We start from the raw sequence: 19,378 nt of genomic DNA on the forward strand, positions 1-19,378 counted from the left end.
CGACTAATGCCTCCGAACATTTTTAATCATATCAGTTCTAATCACCACAACTCCAACAACATCGGTAGTGCAGAAGATATTTTGTTTACTTTCGCTAACAGACCTTGCTGAACAAAATATAGACATAAAGTGGAGTTAAGAAGCATTTTAAGAAAAGAGTATCATTCGAAAGAATGTCGGTACCTGGCGTAAAACTAGAAGGCCATCCATGGTTCTCGTACCAGAACCTGTCGCCTCTTCGAATATTGGCAAACTGTTCGCCGATGAGGCAAGCGAACGTTGGCCCCACAATGGCGCCTGGAATTGGATATTCGGCAATACCTATGCTCCATAAGTCTATGTCATCGACTGTCCTGTGAAGAAAAAGTTACATTGTATAAAATGGAGGTATGTTTATTGGTATACTATTTTAAGGTGATGGTCTAGAAGCATTTATTGAACAGAGATTCACTTCATGCATAGCGCAATTTAAAATTAAGAGAATATTCAGATCAAAATGTAATACTTTCATAAGTTAGGCTAGAAGAAATATGACATTATGTTTTTGCATTTGCCTTTGTATTTGCTATGAAAGTTAAAAAAAAAAAAATAAATAAATAAATTAAAAAAAAAGTTAATCGAAAATTATTTGAAAATGTCTCCCCCGTCCTCTTCTTTCTACGTGGCACTAAAGTTAGTTGTTGAGTTTTTAGCTTTCAAACAAAAAATAAATAAATAAATAAATAAAATAAAATAAAATAAAAATAAAAATAATAAAAATAAATAAATAAACAAATAAATAAATAAAAATCTACTTTACTCTTACTATAAAAATTTTACGAAAGAATATTTATTTTTAGTTACACTATCTTTAACTTTATAATAAATATGCTGTAAATTAGGGTCAATATGATGATTCGACTTTATTTCGAATCCCCGTAGCAGAAAAAGTGCGACGTACGTTGTCACAGATTCTCTGAGAAAGTCTGCAGACCATTTCTTAGTTGCGGCCGAAAAAAAAAAAAAAAAATTAGAGTCCATGGACATTTGTACCGTATTTTTTGGTATATAATCCATAGACAGTTAGCATGTACTTGTAGTTTGTAAGTTTAGTAGCTTATTTTTAATTGTTGCCCATTCCGATTTTCCATTAATCTGATGTTGTTTCTTTTGCAGACTATTTTTTTTTTTTTTGGATTTCACTTTGTGTCACAGACTCTTGAAAGAAACTCTGCTTTCGGAGCTGCGTAAAATATAGTCAGTTTTCCACAAGAAGACACTTGACTCCTCCGTCGTCACGTGGTATCTGATGATTCTATTTCGCTGCTTTAGGCAGAAGGTATATTCGGATCATAGCATTTTGTTTTAAAAGCAGCAGCTTTTAAAACGTAAGCATAACTAAAATGACAACAGACAAGTGAAGCAAATGATGTAAAGGACACTAAGACTTTTTTGCACATTAAAATGCACGCCCAAGTTAAGGCTGTCTGGTTGTCTCTTTTAGAAGCGCGTGGATTGCTTACCGACCACTCCCGCGTAAAACTGAGCTCTGCGTTCGAGGAGGCGTGGCGAAGTGCCTTCTCGTGAAAAGCGGACAATACACTATCACAAAAACCAAATTGTCTCACAAGCCAATATTACTTACACATATTCATGTTTGGGATTTCTCATTACCAATAAGAATGTATCCGTATGTTTCAGTAATTCGAGGCTTGACCCTCCCCCACTTTCGGACTTTACCTTTTATTCATAGTTACAAAAAATTAGTTACGAATGTTAAAAGATTATTACTGAAATTTTGAATATGTAAAAGCACAGGTTACTAAAAAGTAAAACTGTTAAAACATACATTTTCGCATTTTCGAAAAATTTCGATGTCCGTAATCTTTTTTCCCCGGCATATTCAGTGATCACTAAGATGTTTTTTTTTTTTTTTTTTGTTAAATCTGGAGCAAATACGGAGGCATAGCATATTGTAAAAATTACAAAAAAAAAAAAAAAAAAAAAAGAAAAGAAAAGAAAAGAAGAAGAATGTGAGAGAGGTGAACAATTACAAAAAATTTCGAACTCTAATTTTAAAAACTCTGATATGATTCACTGTTACGTACGGGACCTTTCAACGATAAATTTCGAAATATTTGCATTTTTTTTCCACTGTGAAAATACAAATTTCGAATTTTCAGTTATTTTTAACGCTTATTTGTATTTTAACAGTTGATATTATTGATGAACTATTGCTTAATCTATTTGCATGGATGTAACATTTTTCGGATATATTTTCACTTTAATCCCGCCGGAATTTTAAACTTTGGTTTCTAACTATTATGTATTAGAATATAAGGATTCATTATGCATCATAATATGAGGTATCAACTTTCCAAAAAAAAAAAAAAAAAAAAATTGTACTTCAAAAATAATGATTTGCACGTGGCAATACGTACAAATTATTGTTTTTAAATACTGTAAAATCATGTTACAACGAATATCAATACAACGAAATAGAATACTTCATGTTTAAAAATACATAATGGTTCCTGATATTCAAATTTGTCAAAATTGAAAGTCAAATTTTAAAATTACTTTGATAAAGTGTAAATATATAAGTTAGAATGGCTCATTTGTGCGAAATGGATTGAGTAATATCCGTCATTATTCAGAAGTACTGCAAAAAAAAAAAAAAAAAAAAAAAAAAAAAAAAAAAAAAAAAAAAAAAAAAAAAAAAAAAAAGATAATAAATAAAAATAAATAAATAAATACATAAATAGAAAAGCATACTTACTTGTATAATTTGGCATATTTATGAACTGTGTTGTTCGGTATAATACCGGCTAAGTCATAGAAGTCCCTAACTTTGGGTAGGCCGCAGTACTCTCGGTACCTGTTGTATCCAGGTAGACCGTGCTCTCGTGCCCTTTGAACGTTCACGGCGGCCAAATCCATACCGAAGTTGTCTCCTGGTTTTTCAAACAGGTGGTTTGTAACCTGCGTTTTACAAGAATAATTATTAATACATTTAATGAACAAAATGTTGAACAAAGTTTGAAGTGAAGAATATAATTTAAGAAGTTTTGACATGAAGATTTCCACACAGCTTTTGGATTCACATACAGTGAAACCCCAATTTTATGTTCCCCGAATCTACGTTTCCCCCGCATAATACGCTTTTTTTTCACCAGGCTCCAGTTTTTCTGTATACAAATTATCTTAATTCAAGCCGAGTGTGGAAAGTTTGTTGTTTATAAATTTCCCGCGTTTTACGCTTTCCCTGGAATTTTTTTCACAAAATAAGCAATATGTTTCCTTTATATGAAAATAGAAATACTACTGATCTATCCGGTTACATTACGGACTATTGCGGAGTCTATTCACAACTAAATGTGTTAAAATGATTTAAAATAATATGCATAATAATGTTGTTTTCGTAAAATATAGAAATTATACCTTTTAAAAGAGTCATCTTTACTACCTTTAGTTTTTTCTATTTGACTTTTTGCTTTCTATGCATTTCTCGTGTTTTTCGTTTTCCCGTATTTTACGTTTTTTAGCTCAGTCCCTTGAGAAACCTAAAATCGGGGTTTCACTGCATCATGACACTAGTAATGCAAAGAAGAAAAAGCGCTAAGTGTTGATTTACAGTTAATGCGTAGTTACAATATTGCTCTTAAATAGTATTCGTGCACTTGTACTACTCATATTTTAGCATCGAAATTTGCCATTCCTACTACCAGTTTCTAGCAATTCCAAGGGAGTGAAATATGTACCAGTCACGAAATGAGTTAATGTCTTTGCAACAAAATAACAGTAAGAAACACAGAGTTGGAAAAGCATAAACTAGAATTAATTGAAATCTGAGAAGAAAAATTCTAAATATTTAAAATCGTTAAGTGAAATTGAATAAAAATAAGAAAAATCAAAATGCTAGATAAACTGTCATAGGGCTGAGTAGAGAAAACTTGGAGAAAACCGGATTGGGCAAAATGACGAGAACGAAAAAGGAAATATTTCATGAGGCACGAATCGGAATAAACCCAACACAATATATTGCATTTTAATAATGTATAAGGTTATAAAAATATTGCGATGGCAATCTTAAACAAAAACAGTTCCCTTAAACATGCGTTAAACGCCTAAGTGAAACTTTGAATAATAAACACCGTTTAAATAAAACAGCTTTTCAGTTATGTTTTTATTACCGATTCTGAAAAAGCAGGAAGTCAAAACCTCTTCCTTGTTTCCTGCCACTAAACTCTAATAGTTCTCATCATTCAACTGTCTTTCAAAACACAAAAATACATTTCTCCTTCAGCTATATTTGGTACAACAAATAATTTGGAACGTAACGAACATTTCACCTAATTTAGGAAAGGTGTTTCTGATGTTTTAAACTCAAGCGGTTGGTATTCTAGGAACAAAGTAAACATTAACATCGCTCATTATGCATGTTTGTCTTACTCTCTCTTGGAGGTGAAGTGTTTTTACTTTCGTTTTTACGCTTAATAAATAAGCAAAGGTACTTAAGGGTTTTACTGAGTGAAATGCAGTATCGAACATGGGATCAGTTTATTTCACTCAGAATTATTCTCAATGCATGTGATGACGTTGCAAGATAGCTGCCATTTTGAAGTCTTCCGCTATTAAACAATTGTTCATTTATTCATAACTAATTTTTTGTTTCGTGTTTAATGGCTAAAGAGCCTCAATAGGCTGCGTTGCACCACATGAAGTTTATATTGTAATTTTGTTTGTTGCTGACCATTTTGGGGGAGGCAGAGTGGAGGATTTACTACCTTCCTGGCTGAGTTCAAGCATGGTTGTGCCGTATCTGATTTCTATCTTTTTCGATTGTTCAAATAGGTCTTCTATCTATTATCAAATAAATTTTAAATTTTAAGCTGAATTTAGTTAATATTTGAAAACCGTAAATTGAATTCATAGTGATAAAACCACTGGATAGGAAAGTGTTTAAGAAAATATTTGAAAAACTAATTAATTATAATAAATGAAGCATCAGATTGAAAAAGAGTTTTGATACAGTCGAGTCGTTAAGATCAAACAGAGTTGGTAAGTTAAAAATGCCACCTCCCCAACACATGTACCCAACATTAATGCAGCTATGGGGTCCTGGTCCGGTCCAGAAAGAACCCCTAGATGGAAAAATCTGTACCTCTGACGTAAGTCCAAAAATTGCTATTATACGTTTACTAGTGCATTGTATGTAGAAGCCCATTCCATACCGAATCATGTAAACGAAATTCTTGAAAAAAAATCCTTTTCAATTTTTTGCTAAGGCATGCGCCATAAATTTTTTTTTTCTTCTCTTCTGTAAAATTGGCATAATCTAAGGATATGCAATAATACCTTACATCCTTCAAGCGCTCAGGTACAGAAATATGAAATTTAACTTTTCCTATTTCTAAACTAGACAAAAATGGAAGAAGGCTCGTTGCACAATCTGAAACGGTAACCCTGGAATGAATGTAGGGGCCATGTTTTAATCAATCAGTGATTGCTTTACCAGCTCTGATCTCAGAAAGTCAGTCAAAGGAGCAGATTGGTTAATAAGAAAAGAAATTAGGTATTATTTAAAAAAAATTGAAGAAAAAGTGAAATATTGCAGTATTACCTTCAAATTTGCCGAATCGTCCGACAACCTTCCATGCAGATGTCACTTTTCTTAGGATTTCATAGAGCATTAATCTAAGAGCCTTTTCTTTAGTGTTTCATATTCATGTATTAGAAATACATGAATATGAAACACTAAAGGATATCAGGCAAGTTATGGAAAATTACATAACCTGATTCAATAAGCCCCTCACATCCACAATTCTGAAAACAGCAATAAAATTCCAAGATATAGATCCCGAGACCTTTCTGAGTTAAATTCATTTCCGCTGCTATGAGTTGGCTTTCGAACAAGACTAAGGCCCATAGTCCGGAAATAAATAAATATATAAATAAAAAAGGCAGCCTTACGCTTCGAATTGACGTCATAACTCCTCCCTCAAACCGTCTCCGGTTGCGAAATTTCAATAAATACTTATCGTCTGCGTATTGATTGTTTGAAATTAATTTAAATTTTACTTCAGCTGTGCTTTATTTAGTGGTAACACTTGGTTTTGTTCATTATCGTTTTCTGCAAAAAATTATAAGTTCATTTTATTGTAAGAAAAATCAACGTATCCAAAACGATTGATAAAAAAAAAGATTCTCGAAACAAGTAAAAGAAGCTGGATCAATTAAACTACATTTTGTTGATTCCTTATTAAAACGCTTAAGTTTGCGACCATAACGGTCACTAGGTTATTGATCAGTGGTTTACCAAGGGAAAGTGAACTGGAATTAATAAATTTTCATTTTTGACCGATTCCTTGAAGTGATAGGAAACGCTCGTCGTACAGAGCTATGCCAAATGACAATAAAGAGGAATTTAATTCGTGATAAGTCAGTAAAATATCGCCAAAATTTCGACAAATTCAGCGTGCCTTGATTGGAGGTTGTCTTGACAAATGAAGGGTCAGAACCTTGTATGAGGATTGTTTCCCTTACCTCCGTGGAGATGGAAGGATCCATCCTATAAGCTTCCTGATTGATGAGACCAAGGATAAAGGTGTCGACGATGCCAGGCTTGTAGAGATCGTAAGGCTGCAGGAGCTGTCTGGAAAGACGGATAGCCTCTGAAAAACAGTAACATTTCCCTTTTTAAGTTCCTGCTTCTTCCCATTTCTATCTTAGGAAATATATGACAAATAATTATTATTACGAGTCCTGAAAAACTTAAGAGTGATTCCTATTACGAATTTTGAAAGTTTAAGAAAGATTCTAACACATTTTGAAAATGATAGGAAATTTTCTTATCACGAATTTTGAAAATTGTTTCGGACGAATCGTCAAAAATTTAAGAGTTTTAGAATTTTGTTTATTAAAAGTCCTGAAAGTGTAAGAATGACTAATTTTCGACTCTTCCAAGTTTAAGAGCGATTCCTATTGCGAATCTTGAAATTTTATGATTGATTCATGTTACGAATTTTGAAAGAACGATTCTAACAAATCTTGAAAAAAGTTGGTAATTTTTTTATCACTAATTTTGGAAATTAAATCAGACAAATCTTCAAAAATTTCAGAAATTTTATAAATTTTGAAAGTTTAAGTATGATTTGAACAAACCTCAGTGATTAAATAAATAAATGACCTGAGAACTCGTTGCGTGCGAATTTTTCTCACACCACCTATTTCCTTTTTTTTTAAAAATGTATTTTAGTTCAAAATATCTCATTTACTGTTATTCTTTTAAATTAAGTGCTATACAAAATTAGTATTTGATGAAACTAATGAAATATTTGAAAAATCAAAACAATAAAATGTTTCATTTCTTCTTGGTATAAGTACTTCACACACTGGAAGAGTTCTAGAGTGTTAAATCTTTTTAAAAGGATATTCTACACGATATAGTTCACATTCATTTTTCTGACTTTTTGCTGACCGTTGCCTGCACCATGTATTGGGTGTCTTTTTTTCCCTTTAAAAAATCGATATGTTTTAAAAGTTTTTGATATGAGATTATAATCAAAACAAACAGGTTATGCAATCCTCAAATTTTAAGGGGGTCCGGAACATATTTTGGAAACAAATTTATTAAACAGTTTAGAGTTTTGAAATTTTTTTGCACTGATTCATCATATATTTAATAAACAAAATCATACCATAACTATTAAAAAGAATATTTTGATTTAAATTTCATTTGTGTTTCTTTTTTAAAAAATAGGGTTGCTTTAAATCGCTAAAACTTAAAATATTCTTAGTCAATTTTCAAATTTGTTTCAAAAAGTTACGTACAAATATCTAAGCTTCAATTTTTATTCGGTGATTTAAAAAATATTAATTCAATAAAAAATAGAAAATATTTGTAGAAAAATTTCGAAAAATTCAAAAATACTTTTGAAAAAAAAACCACATTTTTTGCAGAAAACGTTTTTTACAAATTTGCTGAGTAAAAATTAAAGTTAACTGTTCGAAAAAGATATGATCAAAATTTCATTACTTTACCTTTATCAGTTCTTGATTTATAAGAGTTTGAATGCAAAAATCGGGAAAAATTGCATCATGGAGAAAAACGCGATTAAAGTTTTAAATTTGAGTATAATATTAATTAAATGCATGCTACAAAACTAATTATATATTTCGTTCTAATTAATGTAGAAACAAGATTCAAGCATCCTTTTAAACAGAAAAAAAAACGGAAAAGTTTTTAAAATTATTTTTAAAAAAAATGACGATTTTTGTGTCCCAGACCAGCTTAACATGAAACAAAGTAGTACTCTTACCTATCCTCTCGTGAAATTTGTTGTATCGTTCTGTTACATCGGGAAGAATACTGTGTCCGAATCGAAAAGCCGAAGACTGGAATGCAGCTCTGATACCAGCATTTATTTTTGTGCTGTATCCGCTATAGTAGCCCTTGAGAAAAGAAAGTTTGTTATTTAAAATTTGACATAGGAACAACGTTCAAGTGTCTCTAGAAAGGAAAAAAAAATACACAAAAATGGTTCTAATAGTCACGATACTTACCGCTTCGTCGATCAATTTCCCCCAAATAAAAATCGTCTCCTGGAGCAAAAGATCGGTATTCGGTAGTGATAGAGTTGTCGATTTTTTTTCTAGTCATTTTGAACCTTTCGGATGGAGTTTTGGCGGGATTTTACTTACAATCTTAGTGTTCATTTGGCAGAATTATGAAATTGGTCGACGGACTAACACGCAAGTACCGTAGTTGTTATTACAGGATACAGTGTGTACCAGGTACCAACTCAATTCACATTATGGTTGAATTTGATGTAGAATTATGGTTCAGATAACCTTGAGATGCAGATACATACTTTCTTAAGCATTTTTTAAAAATTGTAGCTTTGCATTTATGTAATAAGTGAAGAAGAATTCCTCTACCCTCCCTCCTACCCAATATATAGCAGACAAATTGATTAGGTTAGATAACTTGTCTTATCAACCACTCCATCTCATGTTTTTTTTTTTTTTTAAGTATTGTGCAGGAATAAAAGCTGCACCACACGATTACCAATAGAGAAAGATTCTTTAAATGCTATGTCTGATCTGTTGGAATTTTTTTCTTTCTCAACACAGCGTAAAACTTAGTGGTTATATAAGCATCTAAAATGAAAATTGAAACTATATCAGTTCTGTGAGTCAAACATGTATTTTTTGGGAATTATAAAGGAAAAACACTGCTCTTTTGAACTCATTTCATGAAAGAAATCTCATATTATGGAGCACACATAGCCTGTTATGTACTTTTAAGTGTGAAATGCATTTTTTTAAAACTATGAATAAAAGTTTTATTTTTCTAACAGTAACTTAAATAATGAAAATGAGGGCACTCTATCAACAAATTAAATCCTAAACAAGTCAACAAATTTTCTAGCATTTCTTCTGGATCTGAAAGTAGAGTAAAATTATTTTTATTCAAGACGAGCTTTTTTATATATATATATGCATGATAGCATTTTTTTCGAGTAATTAGACAGTATTAATATTTAGATTTTTGAATTTGAGGTCAAGGTCAAGTTATTTTACAATTCAGAGTCAGACTTACTGCCTTCTTCATCTAGTTTATTGTATTTTTTGTGTTATGTTCTCGAAAATTGAACAGTTAAAAGCACTCAGCGTTATAACAGATAAATGTTCCACTTATTTTTAAAAATAATATTTTCTACGAAAACTTTTTTCTCCAGATTTTTTGCCTAGTTTTTGTCTATCCCTGGACTGTCTTTACACAAAAGGCTTTCAAAGCAAAGGTTTTTAAGCAAACAACTCGCTCTATTTCATGCCTTAGATTACCTCGATGCGGAGCGTTCTCTAGTGCGCAGAATCGTAGTGACGACTGCAGCATCCTCATGCATCTTCAGACGGTGATATGCAACGGGACGTTTTACTAAAAACCGGACCTTAACTCACTAACTTCTTAAGATACAGGCAAAAGTTAAGTGAAACACTTTCTTTAACAAGTCCAAACGCCGTAGGTATGTGTTTACTTTTTAAGTAAAAGAGAAGGTTTTTGCAAAGTAGATGTCTTGTTATAGTATTCAAAAGAATTGAGGAGTTTGCTTTCAAAACGGATTATATTTAGTGTTATACTTTTTTGGCCAAACGAAAAAAACGTTTTAATCATTAACACTATCTGTTAGAAATGCAAATTTCTCACAATGTTTTGGTAGAATAACAAGTAACTATTAGCATAAGTCTAGGAATTTTTCCTCAGTTTTACCTAAATTGCCAATTTTATTTAGGATATGTTCCTTTTTGGTGTAAAACAATGGATATCATCCCTTTTGAAAAAAAAAAAAAACACTCATTTTCTTCAGAAATGAACTTCATTAGGTTGAAACAAAATATTCAATATTTTTTAATATTTTTTTTGTACTCTACTTTATTCCATTCTACTTATTTTATTCTTTTCATTGAACATTCCAAAAATAAATAAATAAATAAATGAATAAAAAAGGACCTTCGATCTAATTAAGTATGAACAATAAAACCACCCACGAGGATTCAAATAACAACGTTGAATTAATAAATGTGATCTATTAATAGATCAAAATTTTTAGTAATATTAACTATTTAATATTGATTTAGCAATCACAATTTGAGGTCGCGCTTGCCTAGCTGATTTGCACAAGGCGCAATGTGCTATGATCTCTTAATACGGACAGGTATCACGGTTGATTGGAAAATCTCAGCCAGTGCTTCGTTCCGCTATTTTATTTGTGAACTAATTTTGAGTTAGAAGTGGCAAATTCAGATTTGAATAAATGCCCTGTTGATATGAAAGTGAATGAGTGGGTACTGGCATATAAAGGATAGGTTCCACTTTACTGTAAAAGACCTGAAGAAATAAGGAGAAGGATATTATCCATTTAGGTGGTAAAACCAATGTTTACGCATTTTTAATAGTCGATATAAACCACTTCAAGAAGAAAGAAATTCATAGGTCGATAGGGCTTATATTAGAGACTCTGAAAATGAAAAAAAAATAAAAAAATATTTTTTTTTCTCCAAAAGTGGATAGAATCCGTTTTGAAAGTAAACTCCTCAATTGCTGTGATGCACCGTGAAAAACATTTTTAAAGATTTATAATGAAAAATAAATTTTAATGTACGAATACAGCAAAATATCTCGTTATTAATAAAAAAGCTTGCTTGCAACCTACACAAAAGTTTTGCTATAGAATTGAGATTCTAAAAAAAAAAAAAAGAAAGAAAGAAAGAATAAAATATCACTTTAGTCAACGGAAATTTTGTTACAAAAGCTTTTACCCTTAAAACTCAAGGGAAACAACTCTTTTGGTGGTTATTTAGCAACAAAACTGCTGAGAACAACAGTTATTACATCTTAGCTCTCAAAGCTGTTGAAGACAGTTTTTTAACCCTAAGCATGAAAACTCTCCAAACAACTAGTGGTATACACTTCATTGCTGAAACTCATTATATTAAAAACATTCTGATGCTTATTTCACTTGTTACTTGTTTAAGAGACATTTCTTCCAATTGCATTGAGCGCAGAAACTTAGCAGAACAACTAGTATTATGCTACTTTCGCAACAGAAACTCAGTAGAATTAATGCCTCTGATGCTTATTTCTCTGCTATATTTCACTTGAAACAGCTTTTTCGATGACTATTTCATTACTTAGGTATACAGGGCTGCCACTGAGTTATGGTCCTAAAATAGTCGTTTTAATAGCCTCTTAAATGAAAAATAGTCTGCAAAATAGTTGCCAACAAGGAAAGTAGCATCTAAATTAGTCTCCCATTATTTTTTAAGTAGTAGCATTAATATTAAAACATGCTGCATATACTTTGATGAATCGATATACCTGAGCTGCATGGCATATAGGCGGCATCATTGGGACAAGCGAAGCTCTCCCCAGTACACAGAAATGGTGTCCCCGACATGGTTTCATACCAATCTTATTTCAATGATAAGAATGAAAGTTCTGTATATATTACAGATATTTGTAAAACAATAAAAACATTACAGCCTGTATTTTTTTTAAAATGTCTCAAAACATAAAAGTTATTATGTTTTTCCTTCAAATATTAAGTAACTTGAGATACATGTAATATTAATCGATCACTGAAATATTAGCAGTTTTTCTTTTACAAAATAGTCTTTTTATGTCTTCATTTAGGCTGAAATAGTCGTCATAGTCGGTAACTCTTAAATAGTCACTTTTTTAGTCGTCAGTGGCAACCCTGGGTACAGTAAAAGCGCCTCAATATGATGTTGACATCAATAAAATCTTTCAATATCAACCTTCCTGCGAAAGCAGCAACTAACCCTACTAATGAAACCTCTCAGAAATTTGTTTTGTGATTCTTACCTTTGTCAAAGGTTGGAGATCATATTTCTTGACTGTTTGGTGTCCAAGTACCATTGGCAAGAACTCATTGTAGGTGATATGTTGTAGCTGAGCTGATAGGATGTGCCTTGCTTCCTGGTACAGAGTTTCGTCATCCCAGTGGGGGTTCACATGGTACAAGCCATCAGCCAATCTGTTGTGCTCACGCATGATAACAATGTGCATCACGGCCAGTTGGAGTTGTTCATTGACACGATCATCACCTTGTAGAAAGAGCGGTTAGATTAATGCACGCGAAGAAAAACATGTTTCGAAACAAAAAATTTTATGCAAAGGCTTTCAGATACTGATCCGTAAGTTTTTGGGGAACGGAAGTGACATAACTGTTTTTCAATTGTTGCCAAAAACAATGAAAAATAATAGTAATCATAAAGCACAGCCCCACTTGATGACTTTGACGCTTACGGCCTTGACAATTTATGAAATTTCCATGTTAACTGATACAACTGGAAAAACTGGTAGCATACGAGGATCTGCTGTTGTTGTAAAATCGTAGGCTACGGAATACTTAATATGTCGCCCATTTTGGCCGCAAGAGTTGCTGAATTCCAGTAGCACTTGACGTATTCGCAACTCCAATAAACTATAAAGGACTCTGAAGCCACTGTCTAACGGCAGATGACAAAGGTAAAACAAACAAATGCCGTAACTTATAACTTGCTTTGACGCTTAATGACAGAAATTTTTCATGTTGTTTGTGAGAAGCTTTCTTTTCTAGTCTTCTAAAATTACATTACACCACAAACTGTCTGAAGCCTGTAACTAACCCCGAAGAAAACACGTGGAACGGAATGTTTTACCTTTTTCGGTAGTATTGTTAATCATCACAAGGTAGCGTATTCGAGCTCTGGAGTTGCAAATCCGCCAATGGCAACGTTTCAAAGTTTGTTGTTTTAGAATATGAATATATTCGAAGGATTTACTTGAGAAACTATTTATAGAGTGTTATTTCAATTTTTTAAACAAGTGAATCTTATTGTTTTAAAGTTAAAACAAATATAAAAGACTAGCTGCGTTGCCCGGCTTTGCCCGGTCTATTTTGAAAACAAAAATTGTGTCAAGTGACGTATATTCAACAATCAGGCATAAATAAAAGAAAAAAAAATCATCATGCTAAATTTCAACTCCAAACAATGGCGACAGATATTAAAATACTTTTAAGAAATTAAAATAAAATGAGAAAGATGGATTTAAAAAGCGTAACTATGGAAACACAAAATAAAATAAGTTTCAGAATTGAAAATGAGAAAGATAGAAACAATGGATTCAAAAAGCGTTTCCGTGGAAACGCAAAATAAAATGGTTAAAAACTTGAATAGAGAACAGATTTTTGAACTTCATTTAATTCGCTTGTAACTTTTTTCTAATGGAGATAGAGAATTAAATTTCCGACCATAGGTCGAGTTAGATCTGGAGTAAAAAAGGTAGCTCTTTTCAATGGTGTCAAAACGAAAACTGTAGGACAATTCATTCACTTTTTATTGATAAATTTAATGAAGAAAGTAGTGCCTAAATTTCAGCTGAGCCTCTAAAAAATTCGAGCTATAAACGTAAAAAACTCCCGCCGCAGTTAATTTAGAGCATTGGAACAAATTGCGTAGAATGCGGGAAATTCTGCTCTTTCCAACGATATATAACATTACTATTTGCAAGTAATTTTTCAATGCCAAAATTGGGCCTAAATTGGAATAAAAAAAGAACTATTCATCGAATTTTTTTCGAACTGGTCTGCAAACCTTCTCAGGACTTAAAGGAACAAATTGTGAAAATTTCAGCGAAATCGGCCGGGTAGTTCTCGAGTTTTGCGAGCTCAGACAAACAGACGCTTTTTGGACACTTCATTTTATACTATGTAGAGATAATAATTTTGTCTGAAATTTCGTTGGTAATTACGTTTTATTTTGAAAAGAATAGTTATTTATCAGTTAGAATTCATACTTGTATAATCACAAAAACTTGACGAGCAAGTTTTCTTCATACTTCAGCTATTTTTTTTTTCATTTATTCCTTCAGTTAGGAAGATTTTAACTATTCATTAAAATAATTCAATGTTAAAGAGCTTTTAACTACATTGGTAAAACTAAAATTTTATGTAGAATTTTCTCTTCAAACACACTGTAAAAATGGCGTTGAAATCGAATGCTGTACGATTATTTAGTCTTTTCATGTGCAAATTAAATTTTCTTTAGAATTGTTTCTTGTTAGAATTTTTCCTCATTCAACCACCTTAGCCAGTGACTACAGCGCCTCCTACAGTTTACTTGAATTTCAAATTGAGAATAATATCTTAAATTTAAGGCGGATGCGTTACTTTTAATCATATTGAAACATTTTTGTGAGTTGTACTAAAGGTGGGTGCATTGCATTTCATCCCACACTGGTTAAGCCAGAAGCCATTAAATGTTTTGGCCTAGAAAAATATGGTCTTTTTAAGTATCTGGACGACGCCGGATCAACTATCGTTGATTTTGCTCTTTCTTCAAGGCATATGTTATTACTTGTACAGGGAAGGACTGGGTCCCGCAAGACCGTGCCCACCTTGGCTTCCAAAGGGCGCAAAAAAAAAAGGTGAAAAAAAAAGTGCAAAAAGAAAAAAAAAGAAGAAGGAGCAACAAAGGGGAAGGATGGTGCACAGAGTACGAGTTTAAAGAAAAAAAAGCGAAAAAAAGTCGCACAGGTTTGTTAGCGAAAAAAAAGGGAGTTGAAAACAAAAAAATTAAAAAATAAATAAATAAAAATAGTTAAAAAGGTGTTCAGACTTGAGGGCGCATAAGCGGGAGGGCCCATCGGCCCGCGGGCCAGTTCGCTCCTGTACTTGTATTAAACATTGCCAGGTAATTTGGTTGTTTTGTTACTATTTTTCTCTGGTGAAACATCGTATTCGCATGTTAATCACATCTATTTATATGGTTTGACGCATCCTAACTACATTTGTACTAAAACCAGAACCAACATTTAAAATATTAATCAGGATTTTTTCCCCGAACTGAAGGACAATGAAATGAAAATGAGTGATTTAATCTTGCCAATTTTAGAAAAAATTTCTTCCCTACGTTATGCAACTGAGGCACTCAAAATGAATGGTAAATTTAAAGGAAAAACGGGAATAAAAATCCTTTCTTACTTACCAGCATCAAAGCAATACATGTTCCTCGGCCTTGCAATACATCCCAAATCGGGATCGACGGTTTTCATTGGGAGCAAATCTTTCAGACCCAAATTGCGGTACAAGGGAGAAGTCTTTAGGCGACCTGTTGCAGCAAAAGAAACAGCAAAAATGTATCAGAAATATACTGGCAATGGGTGGTGACTTAGCAATGGATTTAAAAATAATAAAGGACATTGAAATTTAATGCATGCAGTCTCATCAAATCAAACTAATTCGTAAAGCAAAATACGTTTATAAAAATGTTGTAACTAAAAAATATAAGAAAAATGCTTAAATGTGCTTTCAAACGTATGCTTATTTCCTTTATGAAAATAAACATTAAAAGAAATAAACGAATTTTCTGCAATTAGTGATAAGATAGTCGTCGTAGAAATGGACAGTCGTAAACACAAAAATGATATTTTAAATAGTATGTTTATTTCTTCTATGAAAATAAACAACAAAACGTCTAAATGAATTTTCTGTAATTAGGGATAAGATAGATATGCGTAGATAGGTAAATAGTCGTCGTAGAGAGAGATAATCGTCGTAAACACAAGACGGTATTTTAAAACATATGCTTATTTCTTTTACGAAAATAAACAACGAAACAAATAAAAGAATTTTCTGTTATTAGAGGTAAGGTAGATAATTGTAGATAGATAAATAGCCGTTATAGAGATCGATAGTCGTAAACGCAAAATGAAAGAAAAATTATCCCAAGCTTAACTCTGAAGGATAAAAAAGTTTTTTTGTTATTTTAGAAGAGTTTGGGATTTTTATATCAAAGCTTATTGGCTTGTATAATGATTTTAAGTTGTGTAGGTAAAAATTTTATCAATCAGTATAAAAATTAGGCAGATTGTTATCTCATTCTTTAAACGTATCATTGTTTTAAATTCATTTTTATTGGGAGCGTCTTGCTTTTTGCGATTTGGGTTCAGATGATTCAAAACATTCTGAAAGGAATATATGTGTAGACATTTTTGGAGTGGAATATTTGTGGTTTAGAATACTACAGTCGTTTAGGAAAATTTTTATTCCTACATTACCAGTACTTTTAACTGCCTTAGTCTAAGGTTCCTACAGTGGAGGAGCCGACGTTACCGCCATTTTGGAGCAAACTTGATCCATTGCTTCGCAGCGATAGCATTGCTGCTGATGTTTACATTTCTTTAGCACATGTTATATTGTGTCAAATGGGTGGTTGTTCGGTTGTTCATTGTGCAAACAGCTCCACAAAAAAAAAAAAAAAAAAAAAAAAAAAAAAAAAAACAACAGCTTTTCAGATTTCTAGCAGATGCAGGAAGAAAAAAGAAATGGATAATTAATAGCCGACGAAGTGACCGGCAGCATGGAAATGGAGCTCGCTTGTGTGAGGTAAATATGGATTTATTTCTCATGATTTTACTATCATTACTTATAAATGCTCTTTATACTTTGCTAACATGTTGCAGTGTTCTGCGGAATGTCTGATTCTGCATTTCCCTGCTGTGCGATAAGTACAGTACGCTCGTTCCCGCTTGCTCCAATATGGCAAATGCGTTTCAGGTTCTACTTTTGTCATAATGACGTCGTTGCGTATATTGACCTAAAACTTTTTTTTTATAAAGAGTATCAGTGTGGTTATCCGAAATTAAGGAATAGTTATAAAAACTAGCATAATGAATTACTAGCCTTTTAAAAAAGTATCCTCTCACTTACTGTAACTTTGATCCAAGCGAGAAATTTGATCAAAAATAAATTATTTTCATATTTTTTCTCTCACTAGTATTAGAAATTGTATCGTTGCTGTTGTAAAGAGTTAAAAATTTATCTCAGATAATTGAGAAAATTTTCGAGTCTATTGAACATGATGAAGAAAAATATAGATAAAGTTACAATAACAAAGAACATGAAAACTTTTAAAAATATTTAAAACAGAATCTCTAATTTAATAACATAGGAATTCCCCCCTCCCCAAAGTTACGACAGAAAAAAAATTATACCAACCTCCTTTAAATTCCCTGAGCCTTGATGCAACTTCTTCGTTGCTTCCGTAAATAAAGTTACCATCGATGTAAGCTGAAATGGCATTGGTCTGCCAACGTGGACCTGCAAGACAGTTTGCTAAATTATAGTTTCACTTTCAGTTTTTTACAAAAAAAAAAGAAAAAATGCATGATAATATATTTTTTAAAGAGTATGATTAGAAGCACTAATAATTTAGGTTCATTTTGTGTGACAAAGAAGTAGCAGTAACATCGATATTTTGCGTCGAGTGCCGATTAATTAACAACGATTTGTCATTTTGTTAAATTATCGAGACTATTTCAATTATATATTCTAATAACCAAATGGTTTGACTAAGAATCTCTTTGTGTTATGTCATTGAGTCTAAACATTTAAAAAGATGGAATTCTTTATTTAGGGTCTGCCTCAAAAAAGTGTAAGTCTTACATTGAAATTGGCTTAAAAAACATTATTAAAGGCTAATTAGTCACTGAAGAAAGTAATAAATATTAGCTAGCCTTTACTGACGTTTTGGGTCTAATAATGGTATAATAATAATTTCCTTAACTAATACGCTAAAACCAAATAAGATTTTAACTATATAATGCATTATGTAGTATGTATGTGTAAATATACGTAATTTCATTTTGGTATAATTTTGAGTTGTATTGTATACTTCCTCGTATTTAAGAAAAAACTATTAATTTTGATACTATTGTAAAAAGAGCAATATCACTAAATTTAGAATTTAAGTTACAAATGTTTATTACGGATTTCTTGAAAATCAGAACTGATTTCTTGATAATTGCTTGGAATTGGTTTCTTGAAAAATGGAGTTAAAGCGAGATACTCACTTTATGTGGAAATGCTTTTAGTAACTCGGAAGATCAATAATGATCTACAATTCAGTAAAATATTGATCTTAGACATTAATTATATAATATAGTTTTTTCAGTGTTAAACTAAAAGGAGAGAGTTGTTCAATACCAATAATAAAATTAAAAATACAGTAGCAACCCGTTATGCAGCAGATAATGGGGATATATTTTTCACCCGCATTATAACGTTACGACGGTACAATGAAACTTAATTTTAACCAAATGTAAATTAACAACTGTAACATTTCGAAATAATATACTAATTGATATTGAACTAAAAATTCAGTCATACGTTATTAAAATCACACCACGTTATCATCCATAAATAATATTTAAAATAAACTATGAATGTATAGACACAAAACGTGGTAATTATGAGGCATGGGGAAATACTACTTTGTGCAGACAACTAAAAGAAAAAACAACAGAGCTCAGTCGCACAAATTTGCAGAGAACTGTATACACGTGTTTCGGGGCTTCCAAGAGCCCTTTGTCAATGCAAAATATTGAGCTTTTGGATGTAGAGACTTCAGATAAAATCTTTAAACGGATGCCTTTACATTTAATAGCTCACTATTCTGCATTGAAAAATGGGCTTTTTTAACCCCAAAATACGTGCATGCAGTTCTTTGCAAATTTGTACGATTGAACGTTATTTTTTTTCGTTTAGCAGTATTTAGAGTCTAAATATGGTTAATGCACACACTGGAAAAGAGTTACTGTATTTTCTTGGAGAATTAAGTGCTTGGAGAAATGCAAAAGTAGATTTTTTACATAAAAAAGTTAGACGTTCTCGAGAACACAGAAACTTTGCGATTGAAAGAAAATGGGGCTTTTCTATTGCTTAAAATATCGGGGGACATGATGGTTCTCGAGGTATATATAACCGACTTCGCTGTATACCGAATCTAAGTATAACGGATTCTACTGTAATTTTGTTCACGGTCTGCA

At 31.9% G+C, this 19,378-nt stretch overlaps 1 protein-coding gene across 1 annotated transcript in view; it reads right to left on the reverse strand.

The window, feature by feature from the left end:
- LOC129230238 (peroxidase-like) overlaps positions 1–19,378 on the reverse strand; it is a 101,313-nt gene that overhangs the window by 2,457 nt on the left and 79,478 nt on the right. The window contains exons 8-14 of the mRNA XM_054864639.1: positions 17,550–17,651; positions 15,538–15,660; positions 12,371–12,612; positions 8,301–8,433; positions 6,526–6,653; positions 2,759–2,961; positions 184–353 (exon numbers count right to left, since the gene is read on the reverse strand). Of these exons, the coding sequence (XP_054720614.1) occupies positions 184–353; positions 2,759–2,961; positions 6,526–6,653; positions 8,301–8,433; positions 12,371–12,612; positions 15,538–15,660; positions 17,550–17,651 (1,101 nt within the window). The remainder of the gene's footprint in view (positions 1–183; positions 354–2,758; positions 2,962–6,525; positions 6,654–8,300; positions 8,434–12,370; positions 12,613–15,537; positions 15,661–17,549; positions 17,652–19,378) is intronic.

Source organism: Uloborus diversus, chromosome 9 (genome assembly GCF_026930045.1).
Source record: "Uloborus diversus isolate 005 chromosome 9, Udiv.v.3.1, whole genome shotgun sequence".
Classification (NCBI taxonomy): Eukaryota; Metazoa; Arthropoda; class Arachnida; order Araneae; family Uloboridae; genus Uloborus; species Uloborus diversus.